Raw genomic sequence first — 12,080 nt, forward strand, 5'->3', positions numbered from 1 at the left:
GGTCGAGCTCGGCTGCGCGCGCTTCATTCTTTTGCTGCCCCGTGTCAGGCGTAGAGCTTGCGCGCAGACTTTCTCCCGAGCGGCTGACTGTCCGGCCGCTCTCTGGACGGCTTCAACGTCACTGCAATGGCCGGGCTCTCCTCGGTTTCGGTTTCAAAACCGCCGATTTTTGCTTACCGCTTGCGTCGTCCACGCGCGTATTTCAGCTGTTGTATTTTGCATGTTGCTTTCTTTTTAAGCAGATTATAGGGAAATAGGGTTTTCAAGAGGTCCAAATTTCGAGTGCAGTTAGCCTTTAGTGTCTTGCAATGAATCGTTCTCCAGTTGCTCGTCAGCGCTCTAGTTTGGCACTTCTTCCGTAGTCTCGGCGCTGTTTTTGAAGTGCTAAATATGCGTACCCAACTTGCGCAACGGCAAGCGTTAGCACTCACCGAAAAGGCTCGCAACAGTCTTTTCTACATACAGCAAAGTGTACTGTTGGGCTTGTCGGTAGGTCGTGCATTGAAATAAATGACAACGTGACGGGGAACAAGGACAAGAAAGCGAACAGGACGAGCGCTGCTCGCATACAGCGCGTATTCCTCTCACTTTGTGTATTTATCTAAGGTGAGGTTCTGGGCAACATTGCAGTATGCAAATCAAAACATTTGATTGAGGGGTTCCTCAGTACTTTTGGAAGCACACAAAGGACAGCGGCTCACTCATGGTTCAAAACCAAGAACCAAGCACTGGCAGATGAGGTTAAATTAGATTATTCGCTCGCTTGTGTTGTTGCGTAAAGGTTTGAGCGAGCTGAATTTTGGCCCTAATGCTGTTACGAGGTACAAATTAAGCTTGAATGTACGTTTCGAATATTCAAGAGGTGCTAGCTCTCTGCCTAAAGCAGGATCGTCAGACAAAGTGGGGTATATCCTATAACGTGTCGCCTACGATGTTTTGAACTTGCTAGCTTTAAGAACTACGCAACCGTAGACGCACTCATTGATGAATGACGACGCTTCGAGCAGACCCAAAGTATCCGATATCCCAAAACTTTACGCACCTCCTCAACACAGCTGGATGCTAGATCGTCTGTCACAGACGTGCTGGTCCAGGTGCAGGAACAATCGGCCCCGATCATCTGAGACGACTACTGGAAGCGATAGCACAGCACGCCTTATTGCAGCGCGTTATGGATTCGAGCGGCTCAACTGTACTGCCCATAAAAGCGGTGGTGAACCAGGAACTTGCCAGGTCGCCCATTGTGCGCGGTCGCTCGACCTCCCACCATCACCGGAACACGCGCCAATTAGTCTACTCTCATTACCGCAACGCAGACGCAGTTCTCCAGACGACCGCCCGAAATGGTTTCACTGCAATCGTGTAGGAGAGAGAGACATCACTTTATTGAGGCTTAAAGGAGCCATGAAGAGAAAACACAAGTTTGGTTCATTGGAAAGATTGCCTCGTTAGAACCATACTGACACCACTTTTAACACAAACTTCGCTCAAATAAGCTACATAATTAGGAAAAAAGGGAATGACCATGCGACCCACCAGCTCATTTCCCGCAACAGAACCTATGATGTCACACGAGAATGCTCTGCGATTGGCGGAGGCCGGCAAAAGCAAACGCAAGTTAGGCAGGGCTTACAAGTTTGCATAGTGAGCTATATGCCCGTTAAACATACTGCACATTCCTTTTATGACACTAAGAACGGTGGAATAAACGGTTGAAGTTCCGAATAAACACGCAAGAGTGTATGCCAATGCGTACGAAACTACCGCCAGCCGAACTCGACATCTCGCCGTCGCCACCGTCGCGCAGACGAATTTTCGGGTTCGAGGCTCTTCGGGGCCAACGAACCATCCCAGCACGCACAGCCAGCCGCGACCTGGCTTTGTATCGTAATCCCTTCACAGGAGGTTGGCCGTCATATCGCCAAAGAGCAAAGGTAAAAATAGAAACGAAGAGAGTAAGGAACAGCAAGCAGCGACAAGATAGTGACAGTCGTCGCAAGAGTTTCGGAATGGTGTTGGCTTGCAGCTGTTAGGAGCTCGTTTCCAGTTTACAACCACTGAAAACTTCAGTTTGTTCGAGTACTTTACAATGAAATTTCGTTGCTGCGTTTTGAAATGCCCATGTAATACGGGCAAATCGTCGAGGGAGTGCGACATCCCCGCCGGTGAGATCTCCTTTCAGGTACTGCCCAACGACGAACCTCGGCGAAGCAAGCGGCTACGTTTTGTGAACTTTGCAAACGGAGGAGAAAGAGAGCTAGAGGAAGTACGAGTGTGCTCGCTTCATTTCCGAGGAAGTGATTACGGCAGGGACCCTTACGTTAGCTCCCTCCTGTGACATGCTGGCGCTCGTCGCCGACTTCGTCAAATCGCCGTCAAAGCGCTCTGACCTTGGGGGAAATAATGCCGTACACACTGCGCACTGACGCTCGTATCTTTCTGGTCGGAGCAGAGAGCTCGCGCGAACGGCTTTCCATACACGACACCGGCCGACTGGCATAAGCGATACTGCTACTGAAATTTAACTATTATTAACCGTAATAAAAATACGGCACATACGTACCAGTCTGTATTCGTCCGTCGCGACGGGGCTGACGAGGCAGCGGTGCCAACGGCTGGGCGTTCGTCTGTTGTGGCTATCGCGGAATGGTCGCTTTAGGGGTATTCACACGACGGAGCGTTTCAGCGGAGAAATCCGAGGGAGGTCGTGACGTCACCGCAGGCGGACCTCCGCTCGGCTAGCTCCTTCGCTCACACGGAGGATGCGACTTTCGGACAGACATCCCTGTTTGCAGCCGCCTATCTCGAAAGCATAGCTGCCGTAGCACCGCCGATTCCGCGACAGCGGCAATTTCTGTTAAGCGCATACGTACTGATCTTGTCAACCGACCAAAAATTGGTCGTCGACGCGATGCAGGTGCTGCCGCGCGGAGAGAACGGCGCGCGACGTAGTAGCAGCCGGCCGGCCCACCTACAGGCCCGCATAGGCTTAACACTGCGGCGAATATTCGATCGCCGCTCTGGCAAGCGGCTCAGGTGACGATTTTTAAAGCAACTTTCCATCACATCATTACCCCATTTCTCGTATACGCAGCTTTGTTTGCGCCTTGGGGAGCAATAACAAGCTGTCGCTCGAGCTACCGGCGCCGGCCTGCCACTTCGCAGCCGCGGCCGCCGCTCGACAAGAAGCGCCCGTGCTGGTGGTATACGCGGCTCCCTCAGTGCGCCTGTCATGTGCGCCACGCATTTTCACGTCCAATGTATTAAGAAGCGATAAAAATAAAGTGCCTGCAACCGCTCTAGAACTTCAGTCGCGGCCAGCTGCCCGACGAGCAGACGAAATCCCGCCGCCTCCGCCGCGGAGCGTCGGAGGGTTTGTAGCTCGCGAACAGAAGCTCCGATCTCCCATCGGAGGCGGTGCACCGGAGAGAAACCGTGACGTAGGGGTCACGTGGCGCGCACTCCTAGGAGCGAAACGGCGGATTTCTCTCTCGTGTGAATACCCCTTTTCCGGTCCATCCGCGTATCCCACAACTCCTGCCGCTCGTGCACTTAGAAGCATTGAGTGTTCAAGTGGTGTGAGGTTGTTAAATGCAAGCCCGAGCTTCTCGGCGAGAGTTTTGTTCTCCGGATCAGGCGATTCCATGACTTGGGCTGCGGGTGCACTAGGTTTTACTAGTATTTTAAGTGGGAATGCACTTCTTAAGCGACCCTGAACCTGCGTCCACCGGCGATGTCCGCATAGCATACCCACGTGGGGGATTGGCCAGGAATCTCCTCGTCTTCCTTGGCAATGGGGGGAGATGGGCGTGCGCTGCCTGGCCGCTGACATGGCACATACCCACGTGGGGGATTGGCCAGGAATCGGGCGTGAGAAGGGCTAATGCACACGCTTAAAGGAGTACTGACACGAAATTTTAAAGCTGAGATCCGCTCTAGCAATGAAGTACAACGACAACACAAATAGGTGTCTGTGAATAAATGCATCTTTCTTTCTTTGTAGTTGTGTGTGTGTGTGTGATCTCTCTTTTGCGAACATTACCGAACCGCGCAAATTCAACTCGTGCATTCGCACTTTCACATTCTTCCCCTCGGGGAAATGCGGGGAATTTTTTAAAAGGGCCGCCGTCTCGGTTTCGGCACGAGTTCCGATTCCTGTTTGATTCCCGCGTGTGGGTGCTATATGGAGTCGACATACTAAGTATCTGTTTCATGGACCGGCGCTATGACGCCATTGTTCACGTCACGAAATGTGCAATTTAGCGGGAGATTTAAAATTTTGGCTTAAATTGCCTTATTTCTCAGTGAATAAGGCATCATTTGCTGCCGGGAAAGGGCTTAGGGTACTATGAAACACCTAATCTTTCGAATAAAACAAACTTTTGTTTTCTCTTCATGGCTCCTTTAAGGAGGTTTGTGGGAGTGGTGTGGCCGTCTGTTTGAGGCCGGCGGCGACATCGTCAGCGCGGGTTACCAGAAGTACCCGTACCTCTGGGACAAAGCTGCCCAGCGCTCCCTCCCACTGCTCTTCATTAACTATGGAGGGAAATGGGTCTTGAGGACAGGCCCCCATAGAGTGGACCAACGTGGCTGGTTCCCCACAGAGTGGACAATTTGGCGATGGGAATTGCGAGGGGTGAATGCGATGCAGTAGTGCTCGGCAGGCCAAAGAGTTTGTCTGCAGGAGTTGCCATAAGCGCTCCTGATGGTTGGTTAGCTCAGCGTGGGCAGGAGGGTATCGACGGTGAGAGAGGCGGTAACGCATAGTGGTACGTGATTAACTGATCCGTCGCTGACCTGGCGACAACATGCCGCGTCTCTGCTGGAGTCATTGGCTTCAGACAACGACGCGCCTGCCACACGGCGTCTCGGCACGGCCTGTATGGCTTGTACGTCTGTTGTAATTGAGTGTGCAGTGAGAGCAGGCCCCAGTCGGCCCGCATTCGACGACGACGAAATGCCGATACTGGTGAACAACAAAAGGAGCGACAGCTACTGCCGGTGCTAAAACGCGCAAGCGTGATTACAGTGGTAACTGCTAGAACGTGTTTTAAAACACGGTGTGAGAGAGGCGTGCGGGGAGCACTGTTTTGGGGGATTCTTAAGCATCACTTTGAGGCTCAAGTTTACGTAGGAGGATGATTAGGTGTGCACGCGTTAAGGACCCACCAAGATACCTTTCAGTAATTTGAATAAGAGTGCACACTCACATCAAAGTTGTTGCAAATATAATATCCGTTGCATTAAAACACGTTAAGCATGATTTCGTCGGTGTTGCAGAACGTTTAGTTCGGAAAGGGAGAGCGGAGGGGAGGTCGCGGGTTCGATTCCCGGCCGCGGCGGCCACTTTTCTGATGGAGGCGAAAAGCAAAAACGCCCGTGTGTACGAGATTTCGGGGCACGATAAAGATCCCCAGGTGGTCAAAATTAATCCGGAGCCCTCCACTACGGTGCGCCTCATCGCCTGCGTTGCGTCGGCGCGTTAAACCCCACAATCAATCAAATCAGAGCGGAGGGGGAATATAAGACCGGTGTGTGGGTATCGTACTCCGGTGAAACAGCGAAAATAAAGAACACATTGAAGTAGCAAAATAATTTGATCATTATTATTCTTTAAGGGCAACAACGCGGCACAGCAGCGACACGCAACAGTGATTAAGTACGTTGTATATGAAATTCCCGCAAATACGGCCAAACAATTATTTCTTGTGAGTAGATGAACCCTTAACATATGCTATACAGCTAAAGGTGAGCAATATTCTAGTGACGATAGTAACCGAATTCTGTTTTATTTGCTTTTCAGCAGCTGCCACTGGCCCCGCTGACCGGGACATCGTGTCGGAACCACTGAGGCCCTCCCTTGTTCAGAAGCCCGCGTTCAAGGTGAGCAATGCACGCTCAGTGAGGCCTTGTTGGGAAAAAGGCAAGCAACTAGAAATTATTAAAGACGATAGTCTTTCTTGGGCTCCTTAAACCCAGAAATTTTGGTCGGTCTGTATGTATGTCTGTCTGTCTGTACGTCTGTCTGTCTGTCTGTGACTCGATTCAGCCACCCGGCCAAAGTAAAATTCTTACTGCGCAATAGTCTTATATAGTCACAGCTAAATCTACCCGTCTAAGTCCGGTGTAATGTTCATACTTGTGAACATTGTTGAAGAAGAACAAGACACTAGGCAAATATAAGACAACAAATTAGCACAGAAGTGATATTTGCAGTGTTCCTTTATAAAAAAATCATACATGCTTGACTTTTGCGAAATGAAATACTTCATAAACTGCAGAAAAAAATTAACCTCGCCGTCGCCTGCTGTCGCCCGTGCCACTATAGCTTCTAGCACCATTTTAAGAAATCAACCGGCAACAGCTACGAAAGGTTCCACTAGATAGGTTCTACGTTCTGCTTGCAATGCACGTGGAGTAGAGAAACGCGGTTCTATAAACGTTGAAGTAGGGTGCCTCGATTCACGCGCGTCTTCGCCGTACGGCAGCGTTGGCATCAAGACACCCGGTTTAGAGCAGTGGAACGCGGGAAATTTAAAATGATTTAAGCAAACCTTTTACCTTGGGAGGAGCGCGACGCAAGAGGAAAAACATGAGAGGTGAGCGGTAAAGCGAAAGGAGGCATTTACTTGGCAAAAGTCGATAAAGACTATCGTATTTTGACGACATTTGCAACGAAAGGAGCAGATACGCGGCCAATTTTTTTTGTTTTGATGAAGGGCGACTTTTTAAACAGTGGAGCTATCTCACGAAGGAAATTGCTGTCGCCACAGTGCAGCGTACAAAGAAAAGCTTCGACGCGTGCCCCGCAATACTCTCTCCTCCCGAGATTACAGGGTAGACGCCAAAAGCCTGCTGTGACAATGTGGTCATAAAGGAGACATCAACGAGAGGACGGCAATGGTATCGTTAATTCCAAAATATAACTTGTCATGATAGAGAACCCCCATGAAACGGCATCACATGATGGCAACAAGCGATCGCTTGCTTGGAGTGTGGCAGAAAACACGAAGGAGAAAAAACAGACAAATGCCATTCATGCCCATTGACGCGATCAGCCAAGTCCAACGTTGACATCAAGTTTTAGACGTTCATCTGACATAAACAACGGAGTGTCGTTAGAGTGCCTTCCGACTACGCTATAGCTTCACGTTGCAGACATGGCTAGAGTTCCGCCCATGGATGAAATAATACTCAGGAGAGGCTCCTAGCATCTCAACGCATTGCTAAAAGTGTGGAGGAACTGACGTCATTTTTTGGAGCCCATAGACAGCGTTGCCTAGTCTTTTACGGCTGCTGCGGCTAAATCTGACCAAATGCCACGGACAATTTGTTACGGCGCTTTGTCTCTAGCTGCCTCGCTACGCTTGAAACACAGCGCAGTCGCTACGGCAAACGTTTTTAGATTAGGTCAGTTTGAAAACTTCGTCGTCGGAAGCGGCCCCAACTAGTATCACGGCTGCAGCGGCGCTGGTGTCACCTCGAGATCGGCGTAGCGAGCAGCCGCCGTCGCCGGCTGCTGCCGGCAAAAGCCTCCCCGCTCTGCGTTGGCGAGAGCCACAGTCGGTGCTTTGTTTACTGTGGGTTTCTTCATTGTGAAGGGAAGCGAAATTCTTCGCAGCTGAGACGTAGCTCACACCACCGTGCTGTACGGACCCAAACCCTGCTACCATCGTCTGCGTTCGCTTTCGCGAGCCGCCCGTACAGCGAACCTGTTATCAAACCGGAAACAGCAGAGGAGAATGGGGAAGAGTGCTGGGATCAGTGGGCTCATGTCATGGCCGGCGCGGCTTCACAAATGTGACGTCAGGGCCTCTCCTAACCTTTTCTTTCCTCCATGGTTCCGTCCGATGTGAGGCGCATTTTTTACTCTGGGATGGTGCGGTGGGGAATGTCGGCCATAAGGGATGTGGGGACCATGTCTGTCCCTATGTCATGCTTGGACATAGTAGGCAGGCGCCGCCGACGTAACGCGCCTTCCCCGGCCGTCCGGCCTGCCCTATAAGCCTGCGAGCACCCTCCTTCGCCCTGGGGACACCCTTCTCTCCAACAAAGGCATAAGAGTGCGCGCGGGGGCTTCCCTGGGGCGTTTTCTCCGCGTATGGTCGAATCTCCCGGTAGCACAAGAGACGTTCCGTTCCTCGACCACGAGGCAAGACGAGTCTCCCCTCTGAAGACGAACCAAGCCGGCGGTTGAAGACGGCATAGCGAGCTCGTGGGTACTCCGCCCAAGCTTAGGACAGCCGCTCCCCTTTGTACATAGTGTACATTCGACCTACTGCGGAGTAAAGCGCACTTCATCGACTTCACCTGCGTCTGAGCTCGTCATTGGCACCTTCCGGTGAGTCGATACGACCCCGAGCGCCGTCCACGTGATGCCACGTAGTCGACTGCGGCTCTGGTTCTCGTGTTCTAGCTTTCTATAGCCGGGTACTAGGGTCTCTTTATAGCCGCGAACCATACATTCTAACGCCCAACCAGGATTGACAATTGCGTGTAAATGGCCCAGATTAATCTCGAGGACCGAGTTGTCGGCGTCTTCCAGGGAATGTGGCCAGGCGTCGTTGAAGCTACAGGCTGTTTCGGTATGTTTGAGCCCACTGCAATCCGTACCGCCACCCCTCCGCGCACGCCACGGCCTTCTCACCACAGTAGCGTGAGCTCCCCTGACGCACGGCACGCTCCGCGCTCCCGTCACCTGCTGCAGCTGCCCTACCCATCCGATAACCCTATTTCGGTTTTAACGGGAATCCTTTCGTGCCGCCATCACATCGGCCTCGCTGCAGTACGGTTTGCCGCGTCAACGCCCGTGCAAGCCGCAGCTGCCCTAGCCTTCCGCTAACGCTACTCAGGTTTCAGACGGGGCCATTTGGAACGCCAGCACATCGTCTGTGCCTCTGCACGGTTTGGGCGCGTCACTGCCCCGGCGAGCACCACTTGGGGTTCGCGAATGTGGAGCTCCTGGCTATAGAGGGACCGTATTGCCCGGCTATATAAAGCTAGGACACGAGAACCAGAGCCGGCATCGACGGTGTGGCGCCACGTGGACGCCGCTGAGGGACCTATCCACTCACCGCCGAGGGTGCCAATGACGAGCTCAGAGGCAGGCGAAGTCGATGAAGTGCGCGTTACTCCGCAGTAGGCCGAATGTACACTATGTACAAAGGGAGCGGCTGTCCCGAGCTTGGGCGGAGTCCCCACGAGCTTACATTCTTGCCGCCTTGTTACTTGCTACGTATTTGTATTTTTTTTCCCGAAAACCCACTCCCCTCTTCAATGCTTGTGCGATTGAGGGTACTTGAAATAAATAAATAAATAAATAAATAAACCGCCGGCTTGGCTCGTCTCCTGAGGGGAGATTCGCCTTGCCGCGCGGAAAAAACGCCCCGGGGAAGCCCCCGCGCGCCGTCTTGTGCCTCTGAGGGAGAAAAGGGTCTTCCCAGGGCGAAGGAGGGCGCTTGGAGGCTGACAGGGCAGGCCGGCCGGCTGGGGAGGGCGTGTCACGTCTTGCGCGAGAGCCGGCGAGACAGCGCGCTCCTTGCAGGCTGACGGCGGTGGCCCCATAGGCGGCGCCGGCCTACTGGCTCTAAGCTAGATGTGGGGAGACGCGTGGTTCCCACACGGTGCAGGTACCTTTCTTGGTGTGTAGCTGTTGTTTTAGGCTAGTGATCGAAAGGGCCGATGTTCTATTTTGGTGCTGACGCACGGTTTTCGTTTTCGTATATTTGTTTTTTATACCCAATTCCTGGATATGTGTTGACATTTAGTTTTTAATCGTTGCAAATCCCTATCCTAGTGTAACACAAGTCCAGCGTGATCATTCCTTCCAGCCTTCAGTTCTTCGCCGTCACACCGCCCTCTTATAATTTTCTTTATAAGTACATCTATAGACAGTTCACAGCGAGCAGTTCGCCCCAGCAGTTTGTAAACCAGATGTCTTAGCGTACTTGCCGTTTCGGTTTCCGCCGTAAACAGCCAGGGCTCGCAGTGAAGTGCGTCATTAGCAAAATATAGAAGGAGCCAGAATAAGCCGCAATTTAATGTTGTAGATGCAGTCGGAAGTAATGTTGGTCGCCGTGACGCCGAATAGAACGTTTTCGGAAGTTCTACAATGTCCGAAAACATGCGACGGACCGGCACGCCGTAACCACTAGCATGATTCCATCAATCACACCCCAGATTATATTCCCTCCGCATGCCCGGCGTGTTTCGGCAACCACGACAGTTAGACCGGACAAATTGTGGAAAAGCAGGAAAAAAAGTTTGCATTTATCGATTATAACCGCGGTTCCGAACGTAGGTGTGTTTTCAGTTGGCGCCCTCTACGAGTATGACCTATACTTTGTCAAAGCCACCCTGGAGGACACCAGCATCTGTAAAATATTGAGCGATGCAATTCGTTGTGCAAGTCTTGTTAACGTTGAAGCGGATTAACCGTATCATCTTTAGCGTAAACCGGCGCAGTGCCACAACTAAAAGGCAGCCGCGAAAGTGGAGTTTGTAGCTTAAACATGAATGCTTATCGGAGTTATAGGCCATAAACCAAAGAAAATAAAGGGAGCTCACACTAACCCGTAAGACTAGAAGGCAGCGAAGTTGTACGCAACCTTCACGGCCATTACGACGGTTTAAGTCGACGATTGCAGCCGATTTGCTATTATTCGCTGCCGAAACAACCTTTATTCCATCATTGTTGGCATAAGTGTTAGTTTCTTTCATTTCTTTGGAAGTGATAATCATTGGGCAGCACCTTGGAGATGCGTGCGCTTTGACGTGTCTTTTTCGTTCTGAGCAATTGTTGCCACGATTACGGCGAACGCTGGAGTTCTTTTTTTATTTGCCAATCTTCGTCAATCTCCCAGAGTGGGTATGCTTGGATTGACAAGCATGCGCCGGGGACGCTGGGCGGTCGTCGCGAGGCACGCACACAGGAGTGCTCGGCATTTTTTTGGTTTTGTTAACAGCCGGGCGGTATCTCGAGGCCTGCGCCCACGTGCGCGCGGTCGGCGATTTCTTGGCAACTTCTTCTGCCCTGTTATCTATCGGGCCTTTTCTTTCCCCCTTCCCCCGCCGAGTAGCATGTCGAAATTCCGGCAAACATCTTGGCTTTCTCCTTTAATAAAGAGCCTTCTCTCTCTCTCTCGCTATGATTTGTTAAACAGCTTCACTGTTGATAAATGAAGTTTATTGCAGATAATCTGACAAGGAAGCTACACGAAGATATCAATAAAAACACCCGCATTTCCCTGAAGGGGAGCATGGGGAAGTGCGAATGCACGGGTGATGCTATGAGGGGGAGTTATGTTGAACTGTGTTGGCATTCGCCCGTTAGTTGCATTTAACACCCCCGCGTGATCAAGTGGGGATTCACACACCCCGTTAGTCGTTCTCTGGAAATCTTGGTGAATTAAAGTGTATGTTCGAGGAGATCACACACACACGCAAGTAAAGTGAAACGACAGTATTCTTTATTCAGCACTTGTTGGTGTTGTCGTTGTAGTTGACGGTCATTATGACCGCCTTGTGGTCACTGAAATGTACGGTCAAGAGTTGTTGCAAGACCGCGCGTATCAGACAGTTCCTCGCAAAGGCCAGGTCGATGTAGCTGCCGTTGATGGTGGTGGGAGCCTCTAGCGGTAGACACGTCATGGAGTGGTTGGCGAGCATGTATTCCATCAACCACTCGCCGCCCTTTCGCACGTCCACGTTAAAGTCCCCAACAACCACGACCGGGTCCGAGGGCTTTACGCGCCTGGCCACACTCTCCATCGCCGCGTCCACGTATTCGACGACGTCGACGCGCGAGATGTTTGGCGCGAGGTAGAGGGTGACGACCACGATTCCGTCGCCCGAGTACGCGTCGGTGTAGACGGCACTGTACGGCGACTCGTCCCTGACCGGCGAGGTGGACACGGCGTGCGACACGAGGTTCGCGTAGACGTGACCGACGAGGTAGACGCCGCAGTACTCGCCCCGACTTCCGCTCCTGGCGAAGCAGCAGTCGTCGATGGGTAAGTGGGAATGCACGGGTGATGCGAAAGAATTCTTCTTGGCCAATCGCCCTAAGTGGGTATGTGCTA

General features: G+C 51.9%; 1 protein-coding gene across 2 annotated transcripts in view; it reads left to right on the top strand.

Moving 5' to 3' along the window:
• LOC144180695 (uncharacterized) overlaps positions 1-12,080 on the top strand; it is a 35,262-nt gene that overhangs the window by 12,819 nt on the left and 10,363 nt on the right. For both annotated transcript variants that reach the window (XM_077708985.1, XM_077708986.1), the window contains exon 2: positions 5,804-5,883. In XM_077708985.1, coding sequence (XP_077565111.1) covers positions 5,804-5,883 — 80 coding nt within the window. The remainder of the gene's footprint in view (positions 1-5,803; positions 5,884-12,080) is intronic.

Source organism: Haemaphysalis longicornis, unplaced genomic scaffold (genome assembly GCF_048455015.1).
Source record: "Haemaphysalis longicornis isolate Haplotype H1 unplaced genomic scaffold, Haemaphysalis longicornis Haplotype H1 scaffold_4, whole genome shotgun sequence".
Classification (NCBI taxonomy): domain Eukaryota; kingdom Metazoa; phylum Arthropoda; class Arachnida; order Ixodida; family Ixodidae; genus Haemaphysalis; species Haemaphysalis longicornis.